At 42.3% G+C, this 19,328-nt stretch overlaps 1 protein-coding gene across 2 annotated transcripts; it reads right to left on the reverse strand.

Annotated features, from left to right (window-relative positions):
- Window positions 1–4,377: 4,377 nt before the first annotated feature.
- RCAN3 (regulator of calcineurin 3) lies at window positions 4,378–16,079 on the reverse strand. 2 transcript variants are annotated; one of them, XM_086626101.1, is made up of 5 exons: window positions 16,042–16,079; window positions 10,061–10,303; window positions 6,379–6,552; window positions 5,636–5,807; window positions 4,378–4,830 (listed from the first exon to the last, which is right to left on the reverse strand). In XM_086626101.1, exons 2-5 carry the CDS (start codon window positions 10,253–10,255, stop codon window positions 4,622–4,624), a joined length of 750 nt encoding a protein of 249 aa, XP_086482227.1. In that variant the 5' UTR covers window positions 10,256–10,303; window positions 16,042–16,079; the 3' UTR covers window positions 4,378–4,621. The 2 variants fall into 2 exon arrangements, with proteins under 2 accessions (XP_086482227.1, XP_086482228.1); XM_086626102.1 differs by lacking the exon at window positions 16,042–16,079 and adding an exon at window positions 15,943–15,975.
- Window positions 16,080–19,328: the final 3,249 nt, after the last annotated feature.

Genomic DNA, 19,328 nt, shown 5'->3' on the forward strand with positions numbered 1-19,328 from the left:
AGGTTTTGTACTCCTCCTGGACCACAGGGTCGGTTCACAGCACCACTGATGAGATTTGCAGTTTGGCTGCAATTAGAAAGGCGGAGAGCAGAGCGGATACACCGGAACTGCCTTAGTAAGAAAAAAGGGATGGGGCAGACATACTACAACAGGGATCACGACCTCCTAGAAATTCATTATCACAGTCTGGAATTGTATGATGAAATCAGGACCTCGGTGCTGTACGTGTACCCACAGCCACAAAAAAAACAACAGCACACCTGCGAGGGATGGACTGAACCGCAGAGATGTGGTGAGCTGCCCCAGCAGAGGGGCACATCTAAGCTTGGGTGCCCTCCCTCAGCCCCACTTGCTGTGCCACGCCGTTTGAACGGGAACGTGGTCATTGCCTACGGAGTCAGAAAGGGCACAGGATCTGGTCTTCTCTTTTATGTAACAGCAAACCAACAGATTGCCCTAAGTAGCTCTCCCACTGCCTCACCCTTGTGCTGCTGACACCTGGGTTTCTGCTGAAGCTATAGCTGGAACATATTCACTTCACCCAGGAAATCAAACATTCCCTCGGCAAGCCTCAACACGCCAAGAGGTTAAAACGCAGGAGACCTTGTTCAGAAGAGGATTTTAACTCACTAGTTAGCATTTAAACACTGCACGTTTTCTACCGTGACTTAGCGCAAACACAGCTTAAAGATAAAATCCACGACCAAGCAAAGCACAAGGTACCACCTGTCTCTCCATTAGGCGGGCACCATGATATGAACACGACGTCTCTAGCCCTGACCTTGAGATGAAGGGCATGGAGACACTCAGATGTTGTGCAAGCTTCTGTGATTGATGTTAGGAGACAACCCTGTAGTCACACTCAGATTTCAATCCACTCAATAGCTACAGGAGAAAAAAAAAAAAATGATCTGGCTCAGAACAAAGGTGAACAGTTGCTTAAGCACAAACTCCTCAGAGGTGTCAAGGGCCACAGCTCCCTCCCACCCACTTCAGCGTGGCCACCCAGCTCTGCTGGCTCTCAGGATGACATATTGCAGGTGCCACGTGAGCCCACAGAGGAACAAGGACTCACAGATCCAGCCAGGTGTGCACCTCCGGTTTGCTTTGCTCAAGGAAACAGTCCTGCATTTTTCTCAAAGGGAATGAGGCTTGGCTATGGTCTCTTTCCACATTAAAAGCCCACTGGACCGTGGACCCCTCCTTAGCAAGCTCTACACATGAAGCAGAGCAAGCAAACAAAACCCATAAGTGCAAGATTTGTAAGACAATCTTCTGTTCTGGGCTAGAAACGATCAGTAATCCAAAACCAGACAAAATTGGAAATAAAACCTTTCAGGGAATCTATTAAGCACGAGGTATTTAATGCATGAGGTCTCTCTGGGGGGAAGCAGTTCAGCAACAAGGTGGACATAGAACGAGAAGCAGCAAGCACAGGCTTGCAAAAACAGAGCCCATTCTTCGTTACTACAAAATAAAAACAAAGCACCCACCACAACTTTTTCTCCAGAGCGCACAGGCAGACTGCCCAAAGAAAAGACCACGCATTTTTTCAGCTGCTTCTCAAGAAGAATGCTTTAAAGGAATTTGGGATATTTATTTATACAAAGTGCAAGCTCAGAAAGGACCAAGTTGGTGCCTCTGTGCCAGCCTACTTCTAAAAATAGCACTTTGGTTAATAGCAGTAATTAAGAGAAACAGGTTCTGATGGTTGTTACTGAACCATCACGTGGAGGAAACAAAGCAAACTGGAATTTCCTTCATTTTACAAGGACAGCTCTACCACCCTGGAGATTACGGACAGCACGCGAGTGGAACAGAATCACTTCTGATATTGATCGAAGTTTCCTTTTCAGCAAACCTCTGCTTTGCCCCCTCCTTGCCCACCCACGTCAGTCCTACAAGGAGCCAGCCACCTCGTTCCCTCCGGCTCCCGCGAAGCCCTGCCTGCCGCACCGGCTCCCAGGCAGACGTGGTGCCAGACAAAGTCTCCCATTATATCTGCACAATGGGGCCCCGAGGCACAGCTTCACGTCCAGTAAAGGAATGTGATTTTGCAGCATTTTTAATGTAATTCAATTTTATTGTGACCATGGGCATTAGGAGGGCACGCAGCCTCCCTCTGCTGGCTAACAAAAACCCAACACTGCCGAAATGTGCCTGATCTGCAAGAGAGGAACCCGCTGGCAGAAGCGCCTGCCGTGCAACAAGCTGATGTCTTGCAATTTTGTTCATGTAAAGTCTGTCTCCTTCCTGTGGAATCAGGTCTTTGGAAATTTTGGAAAACAAGTAATTGTTTATCTTCTTACCACAAAAACTTCACAGAGCTCAGTACTGCAACCCAAAGCAGACATCCTCTCCCACAACAGTCTAAGCAGGTGTCAAACTCCCATGGAAAATTCACGTGAGGTGAAAATCCAAACGGAACTCCGCTGTGACAGGCACCCAAAACCACCATAAAAACCTTCTCAGCCCTTCCTTCGGCCCAGCTCTTCCCAGGATTATCCTGCTGAAATCCCCAACTTCTTCAGCACTATTTTTTCCAGGAATTTGCTTATGGAAAACCCAAAGCATTTCAACCGTTTGTTCAATCCCACAAGCACACAATACCATTAGAAAACTTATATACACGTATCAAACTTGGGCCAATGTGGAATGCAGTTAGAAAAACGCACGTGAATGGCACTGCATTTTTTTATTTTAAGTGTCTTTACACAATGAAAGATGTCGGAATGCAAGCTGTTAAACATTTTACACAGACACATTGACAACATTGCTTGCTTGATTTGCCTTATAAAACTGTTTCTGAAGGTTTTCCACTTATTCCTACTTACAGCAACTTCTACGATAGGGTAGAAATGAAACCATTAACAAAATATAAACACCACAGAAAATCCAAAATGGACTTCTGGAATTTTAAAATACACAAGCCTGATGGGCAATACAAGTTTTTTGTTGTTTTTTTTTTTTCTTCCTTTTTTTTTTAATAATGTGGAACAGTGAGACAGAGAAGTCAGTCTTTGAGTGATTTTAATACCTGAAGAGATACATAAACATCACGCCTGTGGAGATAAGATGAACAAATACCATTTTCCTCCCTTTTTAATATATACTCTACCTGCCTCTGGAACAAGGACCTGCCTGCAGGATCCCATTTTGCAACTCGAAGCTGGTGGCAGGAAGGGATCACAAGCTGGCACAACACAGAGTGGAAAACTACCATGCCGATGCAAATCCATGACCATTACTTTTTCTCTCCTCCATCAACCAGTGAAAACACTTTTGAAAATTCAGTAAGCACGTCATGTAGAATTGAAACACACTAAAATGAAATTGAAGGCCAATTTCTGAATGATTTATATACATGAACATCAGCAGCCTGGTTTGTTCACAAATGATTTTTTCTTTTTTTTAATAGAAAAAAGAAGAATCTGTCTAGACTAAAAAAGGTTGGTTATAAAATAGCATAAAAGCATAGGAGCACGTGTCATTATAACGAGGCATATTTTCCTCCTACTAAACCACTTAACACAAGATCACAAAATTAAAGACCTATGTTTTAAAAGATGCATCCTGGTCTCGAAAGTAGCAGATGCTCTATCAGACAGACAAGAATGCCACCCAGGAAAAGACTTAATGAAAAACAGCAAACAAGGGCTGAAACTGCATAAAAACTGGCTAAGCCAGGCAACTGATTGTCTTAAAAAAGTACAAAACAGGCTGGAGAAGTTTAGGAGCACGAGTTAAAAATTAACCCTAGATGTTTTATCTCCTAACATAATTTAGTCACAACATAACAGTCACTGAATTCAGTTTTACATGTAGGCTGTCTCTAGGACTGTAGAGGAACAAACATCACCGTGTTTCCAGAGAGGATCAGAGGCAACACATTCCCATTTCCCTCTGCGTGTTGTCACTCACTCCTAATTAGGTGTCAGTGCAAACCGTTGGACCATCACAGACAGTAGCAGCAGTAGTGGTGGCCACAAGACTCGGAGTCTGTCTTCTCAGCGGCCTGGGGTTCTTCCTCCTGTGTTCTTCTCTGTGTAGTCAGCAAAACTACTTGAATTTAGTACCCTACGTGTATTTGTGCCTCATGTCAAATCAAAACCAAAACACTTGGCATTTCAGAGAAAAACAAAGATTCATCTTCACCTCAGAAGATGACTAGCTGGGAAGGAGCTTTAGTGTGAAGAGTACATTTCACTCGCATTTAACACTGGACTATTTGGAAGCTGTTGTACCAGTACAGATCAGCTTTTAATTGCCATACAAGGAACTTCCTTGAATCCGATTGTGACAGTAAGACAGACAGTATTTCAGCACTTGGTACATCACACTGTACAGTATAAAGAAAAAGGTAACATCTTAAAAAAAACCAAAACACAACCAGACTTCCTATTTTTCACTATTTCAAGTCAGGTGGATTTGCTACAGTTGGGGGACTAGTCCCTAAAATTAAAGTGCTTTTCAGAGCATTGGCATCCAAAGTCTTGAACATGAGAGACAACTACAAGTAAAATCTGTTGTCGCTATACGTAACATATAGCAGCAGTACAGACATCAACACACCTACTCTTTAAGTGGCTGATTTTTGACACCATCTCGAGCATCACACGATTTAACAGTGCATAGCACCCCCTACCTCCAGCGTACAATCGAACGCTTTAGATTCGCTCAGTACTGTTGTGGGTGGTTCTGGACGCCTTGTCTGCATGATCTTCTGTTTGGGATTTTTAATTTCATCTTCCTCTTCTGTCTCACTTTCACAGACATGAACAACTACACTAGGAGTTGATTCTGTTCCTGCATGAAGCTCGTACTTCTCCCCTGAAGAGCAGCAAACAAAAGTCATGCTAAGAACATCCCCATGGAACAATATCAAGCCACTTTATCTCAAAAACTCCTTAACAGCTGCAGTAACACGATCAAATATTCATTTATTCCCACCTCACCTTTAATTTGCTCAACATCCACACTTCAGACCTGTTAAATGCTTTAAAATAGTCCCTGTATCTGTTACACTGTACTTTGAACACAATCAATCTTTTAATTTATATTTAAAGGAAGGGAGGGATGTAAAAAACTATCGTGAAACACTGAAGGCAACAGAAGACAAGCAGCATGCAAATTTTTAAGTGACATCATTTATGCTGTGCATTTATTTATGATATTTGTAAATGAAAAGCTACAAAAGCATCTGAAAACATTACGCCTCCTGATCCCCTGCTTGTCACAGAAAGCCAACAGCATGTTTCCTACAAAAGCTCATAAAGAAGTTTTGATGATTAAACAAACAAACAAAAAAGCACGTATTAGCATCCTTAATAACCAGAGCTGTCCATCTGCAAAAGACTGAACTTTTCATTCCTTTTCTTGTTTGTTACTTAATACTGACACTACAATGAAATTCCATAAATGGATGGGATGGAGCTATTACCACAATCCGGTTCTGAGCTATACTTTCACACAATTAACAAATTAAGTACAAAAAGCGATGGATCATTTTATTCAAGGAAGAAACATCACAGAAGAGAGACTCAGTTTCTTCTCACAGAAAGAAAAATAAGTAGATAAATTCCTTCAGCTGCCTTTGAAGTTAAGTAACACAATGAAAGCAGGTCAATATTCCTACCTGGTCCCAACTTGGAGACAGCACAAAGCAAGTCATAGTTTATCAGGGGAGTTGCATCTTCACTCTGCTTCCACCCAACCGGTGGAGATGCAGGAGGTGATATCAGGAACTGTTTAACAGGTTGTGGAGGAAGAAGGTAGGACTTGTCACCTATTTCACCAGATACCTGTGCCTGAAGACAAAAGCCAGGAGATACAGAGTAAGATAATTATTCATTCTCTTTTTTGCTTAGTCTGCTTCCTCGATAATGCAGGCCCATCCTCCCTATTAGCAACGCCTAATTGAGCCTGGCTTTAAAAACAGTAGTACAGCGTTTGTCAGTTCCTGGTATGACACCTTGGAGAATGCTGCAGGCAAGAAAGGCCTCTGTGAGTGCTGACCACATACCTGTGTGACACACACGAGCTGCTAATCCCACAAGAACAGACCTGTACACACCTATTATAAAGGGATCTTTGGATGCCCTTATTTTCCTGCCACATATTTCTGTTTAGGAATGGGGAAGGCCGTTTGTGTCACTACAGCGACTGTTCCACACCAGTTACAACTCTGTAACCTCAAGCTGAAAAGCCAAACTGTCCCCTAAAGCATGAATTCCTCCACGAGCAAAAGCAACACAGCTCAGTGTAGAAGACTGAGGCTGAAGGTAAATTCAGATATTTATCAGGAATGAAGCTCGTGGGCAAAAGTGGAACAAGGAAGAAGCAGGGACACGTGTACAACATTTTAGTGTTCCAAAATACCTGTGCAAAGTACAGCTTCAGCTTCTTTCCATTGAAATCGGTTTCATGCAGTTCTATCCGTGCTCTCGCTGCTGCCTCTGGATTGCTGAAGTTTATCCTTACTCTTCTAAAGCTTTTAAACAACTGGAATGTAACTTGATCGTCGTAGACTGTGAAAAGTGCTTCAAATCTTTCCTAGATATGAAGCACAAAGATTCTCCAAACACGAAATGAACAATTTTACTCAATGAAAAGACATTTTCCTTTCGCTTTCCTCTCCCAAATCTCATTCATTTCCTTAATCGCCTTCTAAACCTGCACGTTTCAAACCTCCCTCAGTTACACAGACTGCTGTGTCTCATTATTGAAATCTGAATTCCAAGAGCACACTGATGGGAACAAGCCTATAAAACTCTTCATACACAAACTGCCACCTCGTGACAGTTACTCAAAAGTGCAGATGTCAACAAAAACACTGGGACTTGCACATGACTTTCACCCAAGCATCTCAAAAAATACTGTGCAAATTTTTATATTAGACAAAATAAAGTACTGAGTGCTTAAGGAAAATGTCAACATTCTCAGGATGAATGAATAAGACTACTTTGAAAGAGACAAAAAATCTATTATTACTAAATGACACTTGTTCACAAAAATAAAAAATTGAAAAAAATCATGTTTTATTGAATACAAAAATCTTATCCTCAAGTTCTTTACAAAATATTAACTGCATTGTTATGAAACTCAATCTGGTTTAATGTACTAGTTCTCTGATCTACAACAGACCTAATCTGCAGATTTTTTTTTTTTCCCCCTAGCATAAATGCATTAGGAAATTTGGTGTAAATTTTCATTCCCTGTAACATGTCAGATTAAAATCAATAGATAAGAAGTATGCAAGCAATCTCTTTTCAATTTTATTTACTATGTTCTGATAATATTCAGTTATTTAGAGAGATCTACATAAGCAAATAAGCAGAAAAGGAATACTTTGTCATTAGGATTCTTTCCAATTACAAATTAGTTTGCTTGATTCCAGTAGACACTGTCGTCTTTAAAAGAATCCTGTCGATGCCTTCCTCCCTGGAAAAATAATTACAGGATGAGGGGCTTTCATTTTAAACAGGACTGAAGAAATTCTTCAGATGATGCCCATGTTAGTTTTAACAAAAATGCTATTTTCTTGTGCATTTCTCTCCAATCTCTACAACATCAAGGTCTTTAATAAAGCAGAAAACGTGTTCCTTCCGCACACTGGCCAAGTTTTGTACCTGACAAACACAAAACTGCAATCTAGTGGATCAACCCTGCAACTGAAAATGATGAAGACAGCGTGTTCCAATCATGACATTACCTCAAAAAGGGGAATATTTGGGAAAGAAACAATTTGTACTTTTACTTTGAATTTTTGACCTTTTGTTTTTGAACTAGACTTGAAAAAAACACTTTTAGATGTTATGTAAAAGATAAAATTACTAGAAGATGTATGTCAACTTAGCCACCTGACAGTTTTTCTGTAAAGATACTGCGCATACAACCTACAACACTTAAACTACAGTGGAAACTGAGGGCATTAAATTCAACAACTTAACGTTAGGCAGCAAAACCACCAGGGCCACCAAAAAACCCACACAGACCTGCCCTCCTCCCCCAAAAAACAAACCTCAAAACCACCATGAATTTTCAAAGTGCTTTCTATTCCTGCTCAGACAGCACAATTTCCTTTTGTTCCATGAACTGTTTGCTGTGTGTTCAGCCTTTAAAAGAAGAAACTCAAGCCATGGCAATGTGTGTCCAGGGGCTGACTGAGCTGAATTTCACAAAACAGATAAAAGCCACATAATATATCAAAGCACCTCTATTCTTCTGAGCAGCAGGAAGAAGCCTGCACAGTAAACGTTCAATTTATAGATATAATATATAATTCTGACCTATTCTAAACTAGTGTCTTGACTATGACAATCAGATGAGCTTGCTGACAGTACAATCAGTACACTTTGCAAACTATATCTGAAATGAAAAATTTTAAATGTTAAACTTGTGGTTAAATTTACAAGTGGTTTAATGTGGCAACTAATTATCCCAGTATCATTAGAGAAAAAGCTAGCACGTGTCCCTCGAGACACCTCATATGCACAGGCATGCTGGGGGAATACTTTCACAAAAAACGTCGAATTAATTTGTCATTAAAATGACAAAAACCAATTCAGTGAGGCAACACTTTCAGCGCACGCTTTCTACACCAGACACTCTTTCTGTAGCAGAGTGAAAATAGTCCCGTGCGTTATTTAATGTTCCATTGATTAACTCATGCTTTACTACCTCTTCCAAGGGTACTAACTACTGAAACGAATGGAGTACTCCCTACTTACAACAGTCTTTTGAACTAGAAGCTGATCTAGAAGAAACAGTAACAATTTAAATTAGTCATCAGTGAGTTAAAAGTTTTATCTAGAAAGGGACACGTCATCTTGCCTTTTGTTAAAAAAAAATAAAAATTAGATGACATGATTTACACACTCCTGTGCACTGCCTGTTTTGTTCTCCAGTAAAAGCAGCACTAATACACAAGGCTAGAAATTAATTCTTCCACTGATGTGCACAGGGTAGCAACAACTGTGCTCTTTGAAGAGAAGCATTTAACATCAGCCAGATAAATAATGGCTCAGGAACTGTATCTCATTCGCTCTATAAAACTCGGAAAGAAAAAATAAAGCGTTGTGTCTGAAAACAAGCCACTAAAGACTCAACAACCTTGCCTGGCACCTGCCTTTCACACCCATAAGAATACAAGTAAAACAAACCACAAGAGCAACAGCTCTCATTCTTTACTGTCCTCCTCCCTACTCAAAAGGAGATCCATAAACCACTTTACAAACTGTTTATGCGACACCATGTGAGCGTTCTCAACGAATCACTATTCCTTTTATTTTTATTTTTCATTTGTTAGGGCCACCTGCTTAGGAATTCAGCTGACAGTAAATATTTGAAAGACTGACTTAAGCACACAGTTTAACAACTCTGAGGCACAGAGCAGCAGTTCCCATCTGACACCACACCTTTCCCTCAGATGTTGAAAACATTTCAGCAAAGCTGTAGGCTTCTTTAAGTACTTTTGTAAACTGAAACTGAAGAAGCCACAGACCAAAGCTTTCCTAACAGCCCCTCCTATTTTCTCTCACTCATGTAGTGTACATAATCATTCCTGATGCTCTTGGAAGCAAAGGGCAAGTACAGATTTGACTGAATACAAATGTTAGCAAGCCAGAGAAGATTTAGTTTATTGTAAGGTCTTTATAAGCCACTTTCAAGGTGTTTGAGTCACAACACACCCCCTGCAAATTTATAATGCTCTTTTAACAGAATCCTTGCCTTGAAATAAAACATTTATATTTCCTTTCAGATTTTATTTAAATCTGCCCTTGGATAAAGAGAAAAAAAAAAAATCAGAAGAGCTTTTCATGGGAGAAGCACTGCACATCCATTAACAATTTCACACTCCAGAGAAGTGCAGTATTATCTGCCCTTTGGTAACTGTTCTCATTCTGATCTGAGACTACCAAGTAAATACCTTGGGTTGCTTCCCCACCCCCCCCCCCCCGATATAATATGCAGCAGTACACTGAAAATCCAGACAAAAATGATCAATAGCTGTATCTGTACTTACAATACTATACCCCAAATATGTCTGTCTCTACCTTACCTTTTCTTCCTGTACCTCAAACACGGCTTCATGAACACTGCAAGCAAAGAGTGAGGTAGGCAAGTCACTTAAATCCATCATCTCTTCCAAATCATCTTCGTTTTCTCCAAAAATCATCTGTTCTTCCTCTTCTTGGTCACTGCTGTAGAGGTCTGACTGGCTGTCACTCCAGGACTTCATGGTATCTCTGAGCATCGTTCACCCAAAGCAACTCTTCTTTATGTCCCAGTTTCTAGAAGAGATCTGCCATTCCAAAAACAAAACAAAAACAGAACATGAGGAAACCACATCTTGTTGCTTTGGCTGTTCTTCAAGGCAAATAGCTTTACAAGAAAGAAAACTTGTTCTCTCATCCACAAAACAGAAGCACCTATCCCATTTCTGTAAATAGGGTAAAGACACTCCTGTTCAACCTTTGAAAAAGGAGACAGTCACTCAGTCAACTAAACGAAATTCCTCCTCCCCTTATTCCGACATAAATCAAGAACTATAATACTGTTCTAGAAGCTTTTCTCCATGACACTTTTCAGTTAATTGCAATTTCTTATTAAATAACTTAAAAGCACTTCCAGAGTCATGAGAATAGCCCTCTGACATTTGAAGAACTATCTTTATTTCAGCAATGGGACCACATGCATACAGCAAAGTTAAATCATCTGTCCAAAGCCTTTCCAAGCCAGCGGCAGATGTGGGAACAAACCCTAAGGTCTCCTAATGTGAGGACATTTCCTCCTCCTAAGCAGCAGAGGATGCCTTTCCCATAGCTAAGAGTGTATCTACAGCCTTGGGTAAACACATCAAGGGACAAAAAAGTGCAAACAAGCAAGAGATTAAATAAAAGACTTTAGGTTACACACTAGTTTTTACACAATTAAAAAATATTAACAGAGCACACTTTGCCACCTATCGCTGCAAAAATCGTGAAAAGGTTATCACAATACCATACATAGAAAGTATGTAACTGGACTACATCTCGATTTGCAGGTGTTAATTTGTGACATAAAACTAAGAAAAAGGTAAGTAAACATATGATGTTTTATTGGCAATTATCTCATTTGAATATCTTCTAATTATTTATTCTTTTAAGCAGTCACCGAGAAATGCTATCAGCTGAGACCAATATGCATTATAAATCTGTAACAAATCCATGCTCACGCACAGGAAAAAGTTTAAGACAAGTTTTCTAATTAACAACACCCAAACACTCTCAACACTTTGTTGTTGTTAAGGAGAAACAGCATGAGAAAATGAGGAAAAAAAGATTTAGTACCTATTTTAAGTGTTTACAAACGACTTAGAGACACAGCCCCAAGGTGTGACACTAAGTTAAATGAGTTAAATCAGTGTAACCTCGTTGTGGACCCACAAAAGCTGCCTGAAGCCATGTGTGCACACGCACATGTGACTGCACCAGTTCGATGTCACACCTTTAGTCAAACCATTACAAAGTCATGCACAGACCTGGCTAAATTTTCCCAGCACAGCACACTTCAAAATTTTCACAGGAAACGCTCCTCAGCATCACAGAATGATGTAAATGCAAGAAAACATGTAGCTGGTAGAAACCCATTTTTTTTGTGCTCACTGATTCATGCAGAAAGGAAAGAGAAAAGGAAAAGAAAATATGCCAACACGGTAAAAACAAAAGCCACCATCTGGCTTGGCAGCACAGATTCCAGGAGAGTTCTGGGCTGATCGATCCAACATGCAACAGGACACAGACACCTACACTCAAGCCAAGCGACATGCGGACAGAATCCAGAGCAACATGCTTGCCTTACTGGTTTTGGTCCTGCCTCCCCACACATCCCTGTCAGAGAGGAGTGTGGAGCACAGCAAGAAACACCTAACCCACACGTGGCTGCTCCAAAAACCTGGTTTTCTGTCAAATTAAAGGATGATGAGACTTGCAAACAAGGCAAGAGAGCGAAACTGACACAGGAAAAGGAGAGTTTGAAAATGCTGGCGTGTAAATTCGAAGACTTAAATCATAGAATCACAGACTGGTTTGGGTTGGAAGGGACCTCAAAGATCATCCAGTTCCAACCCCCCTGCCATGGGCAGGGACACTCTCCACTACACCAGGTTGCTCAAAGCCTCATCCAGCCTGGCCTTGAACACTTCCAGGGATGGGGCAGCCACAACTTCTCTGGGCAACCTGGTCCAGTGCCTCACCACCCTCTGAGTGAAAAATGCCTTCCTTAGATCTAATCTAAATTAACGGTCAGTAAGACAGGCGGGAAGGTAACACAAAGATCAATATAAAATTTGGTCAAGTTGGCTGAGTTATGAAGAGCTTTAAAAAGTTCAGGCTGTCTGAGCCTCACACACTACAAAACGAAGGCACCAAAGTGGGCTGGAGGGATGCAAAAGCATCCAGAAAATAAGATTACTGGCGTCCACAACTACTGTGACTTACACTGTGCCTGCAGCAGTACTCCTCTCTTCATTCTGTTAGCACGCTGCAATCAGACATCACAATTAAAACGAGAAAGAATTTAACCCACAGATTATCAACTGAATCTGTTAGTCCTCCTTTAAATTTGTTACCATTGTTACTATTGTGTCGTTTAAGGAGCTGCCATCTGCAGACTCTTAATACCAAACGCTGCAGTGACCACAGACACGTTCCTCCGTTTAGTACATAGCACAGAGGAGCAGCACTTTGGGAAAAAATGAGCAAGAGATGGATCAAATGAAGGCAGGTCTAGGTTTTTATTTATACACGTAAGACACCTGAACTCCACGTTTCTGGCTAATATTCTGTACGACGAGAATTTGTATAGGCTCCTTGAATAGACACCAATGAGACAAGTATGCAAATATCTGCTTGAAAATAAAATAAAACTGATACTGTTAAAAAGAGCAATACAAGACACTTTCTAAAACATCAACTTAAAGACACAAACAAGACATTGCGCAGGGAGAAAAAAAATCCCACTTTTTCCTTCTTTCGTCAAATTTCGTTGAAGTAATGCAGAGAATTAAAATTAAGTTCAAAGTTCCAGCATGAGGAGGTTCTAAAGCTCTGAAACTGTTATTTTGTATTTTGAAAAAAAGACATCCAGGTTATTTCCATGTCTGTTTGGTATAATGGAACAGGGCAATTTTGTAAATGAAAAGGTGACAACATACAAAACAGAGCAAGGCAAGAATGACAGCCAGGTAAACAATACCATCAAGGAAAGGTCTTTGCCAAATCAACTTTGGAATTGGAGAGGGATCAATAACAAACAACTGAAATGTTTGCAAACAAATGCCAGGAGCTCAGATCTCCGAGAATCCCACACACACTGTAAGACAGGATGGGAATTAAAAAGAAAAGGAAAAAAGCCAACACAAAAGCCACAAGATCCACCTCCCCTTTCAATGTAATTTTAATTACAGTCAGCGATCCAAGCAACCTCTGAAGTAGATAAAGTGATGGCTGCAAGGTCACTACGATCTGCACCATGCACGAACTGGTCAGCAGTAAGAGAAACTGTCTAGTTAACATCTTCACATTAAGAAACTAAACTTGCAGCTCCTACATCTTTAGTCCTCTGTGTCTCGACTAATTCCCTGCAGTTCCATGTGAAACTGGCCATCAGCAACCACCCTTGTCTACCTGTGTATCCCTACCTTCAAAACACACACGGATTAAATCAAACTACCACGGCAAGACTGCTCAGGAACAGAGCTGAGATGACAGCCCTGGTGATCCTGCACTGCAGGCCTGTCTTCTGTTCACCACAAAAGATCTGCCCTGTAACCCTTTTACAGCGTAAATACCCTTGACATGAGAAAAATACTGCTTTTTGCTCAACAGCAGTTTGTGGTATTATAAAACACGGCAAATTCTGCACAGGCATGCGTTATCGCACAGAAAAGATGCTCTTCAGATTGGGAAAGAAGTTGAAGAATCCTGATGGAAAACACCCAAACCTGTCTAGGCACACTATACCCAGCTTTGTACGCAGCAAGCAGCCTCACTTGCTTCACGTTTCATTATACATGAATTCATTGTGTTGTAACATCTAAATACAGCAACACAATGTTTTACTGTAAGATATTTTCTGCTCTGTAAAAAGGCAGCAGATCTAAAATGTGTGTAAATGATAATGGGCAGCTGGGGCAGTTTAAACATCCCCATTGCCATGAAGTAAATTGCTTTTTTGTTTTTCCCTCAACTAGTAACAAAAATTTAATTACCAGAAATCATCTTATTCCTTTAGAGAACAAGAGCAGAATCTTGTACACTATTAAGCTGCAGAAGACAACACAGTTATTCCCATCAATTCCTGCAAACAGTCTGCAGGGAAAGTGATTTAATAAAAGCAATCTTAGTCAAAGTTAAGGAAACATTTCAGTAACAAGATCAATAGTTCTGTATAATTTACAGCACAGCATTAATTGCTAGTAAAAAACCAAAATCTAGAAAGCTTCTGTAGAAAACGCTACTTAATTATGTTTTCTTTTTAAAAAATATGAATGCATCACAGTTCTATTTTTTTTAATCATAAACCTACAAGGTTAATTCTGCTTTTCTCACAGATTACTTGCTTTTCCTGACTTCACCCAAATCAGTATCAAACCACCACGGTTACTGAGCAGTGCAGGATTTGTAACAGCTTCCCTGAAATAACGATGAGGCAGGTAAGACTCATGTATGAATGTTAATTAAGAAGCACTGTTGAAAATTGCACTGCGAGACGTGACATTTTAACAGACTGGGTAGAACTATTTTATTGTGCAATTATCAGAAAGCAACAAAACCAGAAAAAGAAATGCTCCCAAGGTCAATAGGTACACCAGTGTGTATTATCGGTGCAAGAGCCAAACTGCTCTGCTCCAGTTTCCCCTATGCAAAAAGGGAATTTACTTCACTTACCTCCTTGGAAAGGTGAGAAGTACCTATTTATAATAGTCTGATATAAATGAAGACATACAAATGCTACAATCAGCTAATTCTTACTGCAATAAACAATTTAGAATCACAAGCAAATTCACTGTGTAGACAACTGACAACACTTGTTAGCAAGCTTTCTGATCACTTGCTCCCTCTTAGATTTCAGATTAAACGGCTTTATGCAGCAGGACTAAAAGGATCCCAAGAACTAAAGCACTTCGGTAGGACCTTTTCCTAAGTCCTTTGTTCTCCTGAAAAGTAATACCTGATTATCATTCAAATACCAGGCGACAGGTACCTCTGAAACACTTAAAAGCAAACTCTTCGACTTCATACAAAGCTTAAGATCTTCCGAAATTCACGCAAACTGTAGAAAAGCAGCTTCTGCCATTAAGAGCTTAAGTTCTTCACCTGAGCACCGGCACAGACAGCACCGGTGTTTTCACCTGTGTCGCCTGGGCTCGCTCTTCGGGCACTGCTGAAATACAAGCAGCTCGTTTACATCACCACATCCTTCCCGAAAACCCCGAATACTCACAAGGACTAAAAAAAACGGCATGGCAATTTGGACATAAACCGTCAAATCTGCTCTGAGGCGTTCACGAACTGGGGCTCAATCCTGCGCACCCGCAGAGGACTGGCCTACCCGGGGGAGCGGCCCTGGGCAAGTTCGACACCCAGGCTGTTAGTACGGCATGTGACAAACACACGGGAGGACGCAGAAGATCCCTCTGCGATTATTCTTTAAAAAAACCCACCAAACAAACAACTCAAACCCTCTATACCTGCCCTGAGGAGCAACTGGTAAAGGAGAAAACAACTTCACCGGCGCCGCTCCGCCCGGCAGCGGCACCGCGGGACGGGCGGGCTCGGCCAGGCCTCGCCGAGCCCTCACTGACCCACCCGGAAGGGGGAAGAGGCGGCGGCGGGCGGTGCTCGGCGCTGCTCAGCGAGCCGACACCGGGCCGGAGCGGGCCGGGCCGGGCCGCCTCACCTCAGGACAGGACTCCCAGGGAAGGGACGACTGAAGGGGCGGGGGAGCAACAGATGGCCGGCGGCGGGGCGCTGGTGGGGGGAGGCGGTGGGCGCTCACCGTCTTCCTCGGCGAGGATCCCCTCGGTAGCGGCGGGGAAGGGGGGAGCGGCGGCGGGAGCGCGCGCTCGCCGTGCGGAGCGAGCGGCGGCGGGAGGGGAGCGGCGGGAACGCGCCTGCGCGCGCGCCCCCTGGCCGCCGCATCGCCTCAGGGAGCCGCGGGGGGGGTGTCGGTGACCCGGATGGAGAGTGGCGACTCTGCGCATGCGCCTCGCGGCTGGGCGGGGGCGGGGGCGGGCGTCTCCTCAGCGTGAGCGGCAGCGCGAGTTCTCTTTCCTGCCGCCCGCCTCCCCTCACACGGTCTGTGCGGCGGGGTTCTGGCGTATTCCGCCCCCCCCCGTGTAGCCCGGGAGTATCCACAGCGAAGGGCACGAAGCGTTTTTGGGAAACGAACGGTGTTTTCCACGTATTGATCGTTGGCGAGGCGACCGCCGCCTGCCCGGCCTCGAGGAAAGGCTTTTCCAGGGAATGGCTGAGCTCAGAGAGATGAGAATTGAGTCAAAAGCTGCAAATAGCTCTAGGAACTGCCTCTGGAGAAGTGGTCGGTGGCCGAATTGTTGGCAGAACAGTACGGAGGATGGAGGCCTCTTCCGTATTTTTAATTAACAGCCTGGAAATGCTGTGTGGGACCTGAGGGAGGAGCACCTTGGGGCGTCCCGGCGGGGTGCTCGGGTGACCTTGAAGGCGGAAGGCAGAGGAGGTGACATGGCACCGATGCTGCGCTGCTTTGTGCTCATCGTGAGGGTTTCTGCTGCGAAAGGCCCGTGTGCACTCCGAGATGGCGGCCGCAGTTAAGCGGTTTTACTTTGCGGTTGGCCTCAGCTGGCGGACGTGCTCGGGCGGTTGCCAGATGGGAACGGCGATGGTTTGTGTCCCTCATCTCAGAGTAAATCATGGCTTAATCCAGCGATGAGATGATTTGAGACAGCAGTCATCTGAACTGTGTGATAAATGAGTGCTCGTGTACATCTAAAGAAAGCGCAAACCAACATCCTTTTTTTGGTTGTGTTCGTTTTTCCACAAAAAGCACACACAACTCTAGTGAATTTCACTGACAAGTATATTGTTTGACAGCTTTGTCCTCACTTAGCCAAAAGACAGGATTATGACATAAATACTTAAAATTTCTGTGGCTGAGATGCTTTCTTCTAAAGTTTACATACAGAAAAAAAAGGCAGAAAGTAACACTAAGTTGGTCTTCTTTACCAGACTAGCACTTTGTCCACAGTGCAGCCCTTTCCCTCTTAAGAAAACAGGGCACAGCAGAATTCATGTTGAGAAAGGTAAGATGAATCCTACCTGTCTGGATAAGGGATTCTGCAATTTAGATGCAGTACAAATTTAGGCAGTAACTGCTTAGTCTCAATTACCTTAGCCTTTCCTTGCTGCAATCGCACGCTTTATTAATTGAATACCATGTTCCTCCTTCCTGGCCAGCAACACATTCTGCTTTAACACCACACACTCCCAACATTTGTATCCATTTCAGAGGCGTTTTAAATATGCTGTCTTTTGTAATAACACCTCTTTCATAGCATGCATTTTTGTAAGGCTCTTGACACCTGGCTCGATTGCCAGCTCTTTATATCAGCACTTAACACCACTGTTGTCTCTTACATAACACACTAGCCCTTCAATGATGTGTGCTAACAAAGTATTACCACATTTATCAGAAGCTCTGGGGTTTAGCTATGCTGCTTCTGCAGGCATTGAAGGTGCTAGCCAGTGTTTTATTTCTCTATGTCCAGGGACTTCCTACGAAGTGCAGCTTTAACACCAAAGTGGATAAGGCTGCTCTTGTTTTGTGTTTTGTTTTTTTTTTTCCATTGGTGGTTTGGGACCCCAAGAGATACATTTAATTAAGAGTATCCTGAGGGTTATCTTCTGCTTATCCCCCTGGACTAAAACCCATCTGGTGAGTGTTAATTAGGTTGGCAAGCATTTGATTAAGCAACATGGCCAGTATTCTAAATTTATGACCGTCTGCATCACTTAATGGCATTGTTAGGAAATGCCTTTAAGCTGTCTACTCCTGCAATCAAAGACATGAGATCCTGTATCTGAAGGATGGCATCTCCTACAACATAGTGTTCCCGACGAGTGTCAGACGTCTTCGCTGTCTCAGAGAAGCATGCTGTTGTCTCAATTTCAGTATTGAGTTTGCAGGCAGGCAAAAAATCATGAGTCAGGCCACCAATAATATAATACTTTTGGTGTTGTGATTTGGCTCATCTTGTGTGTGTCACTGTCCCCCCTCCTTTAGGCTATACTTGGATCATATTTTCAAGCTCTTCTCTGAAATAATGAATGCTAAGATTTACTTTTTTTTTTAAAGTCCTGTAAAACTAAGATTTTAACGTGAATGCATGATTCCTAAAGCTGACACCAAATACTTGGTGATGCCTACTAATGCTGCAGCCCCAAACATCAGTTGTAGCAATCTGCATTTCGTTTACAAGTATCCTGTTAAAAAAGACAGTTCTTTGAATCCATAGTACTTGTGATAGTAAACAAAATTCCATCGTAACTTCTCTTAAGCCATTTATGGCCGATTAAAGCTATACCAAGAGTATGGAGCAGCCCAGAATTCTGTAGGTTTTACCACAATCTTTTATTAAGTTTCATTTCCAAAGGTCTCACCTAAAAGTCAAATAGAATTAGAGACATGCAACATTGCTTATGAAAAATTAAGCAGTTATCCTCATAGTCCAATACTGTAAAGCTTGATTTATTGACACATTTTTAACATGAACAAGAAAACATTGTAGGCAGATCATTTTGTACATTCGACCAACACAGGAGCTGTATTCCACAGCATGAAGTAACATGGAAGGGAGACACTGAGGACGTATTAAGTGCTCTGGTGCATTGAAGAGCCACACTGTGGAGGCAAGAGATGTCAGTTCACATTTGATAAAGCAGCTAGAAGTTAGAGAGTCACGGAGCTATTCTACCAGTTTAGCAAAGGAGACAGCAGTCAGGTGATTTTTGTGCACGCTTTTTCAGCTCTTGATTCTGAAAAATGCTGCGCATTTGGGAATTTAAGCATAGTCTGCTGTTTACAGTGCCCTGCCTCTCTCAGCATCAGCCCTGGATAAACTTAAGTTTTGACATGCAAATATCAAAGTGTGCTGTACACCAAGGGATTGCTTTTCATGCTGCAAGGAGGACTGGAACGTGGCACGGGGCTCCTCTCCTTTAAATCTTCACCTGCTGTTTAGCTGTAAGTGTTTGCTGCAGCCCTGGGCATGGCCATTGTCACCCCCTACCAACAAATATTCTGTAAAA

The sequence above is a fragment of the Tauraco erythrolophus genome, chromosome 24 (assembly GCF_009769465.1).
Source record: "Tauraco erythrolophus isolate bTauEry1 chromosome 24, bTauEry1.pri, whole genome shotgun sequence".
Taxonomy (NCBI): domain Eukaryota; kingdom Metazoa; phylum Chordata; class Aves; order Musophagiformes; family Musophagidae; genus Tauraco; species Tauraco erythrolophus.

Coding starts and splice junctions, on each gene's coding strand:
- RCAN3 (XM_086626101.1), bottom strand. CDS start 10,255: ATGCTCAGAGATACCATGAAGTCCTGGAGTGACAGCCAGTCAGACCTC. Junction 5,808..6,378: donor TGAAGCTGTACTTTGCACAG/GTATTTTGGAAC, acceptor TTTTGTCTTCAG/GCACAGGTATCTGGTGAAAT. Junction 4,831..5,635: donor TGTCTCCAAGTTGGGACCAG/GTAGGAATATTG, acceptor GCTGCTCTTCAG/GGGAGAAGTACGAGCTTCAT.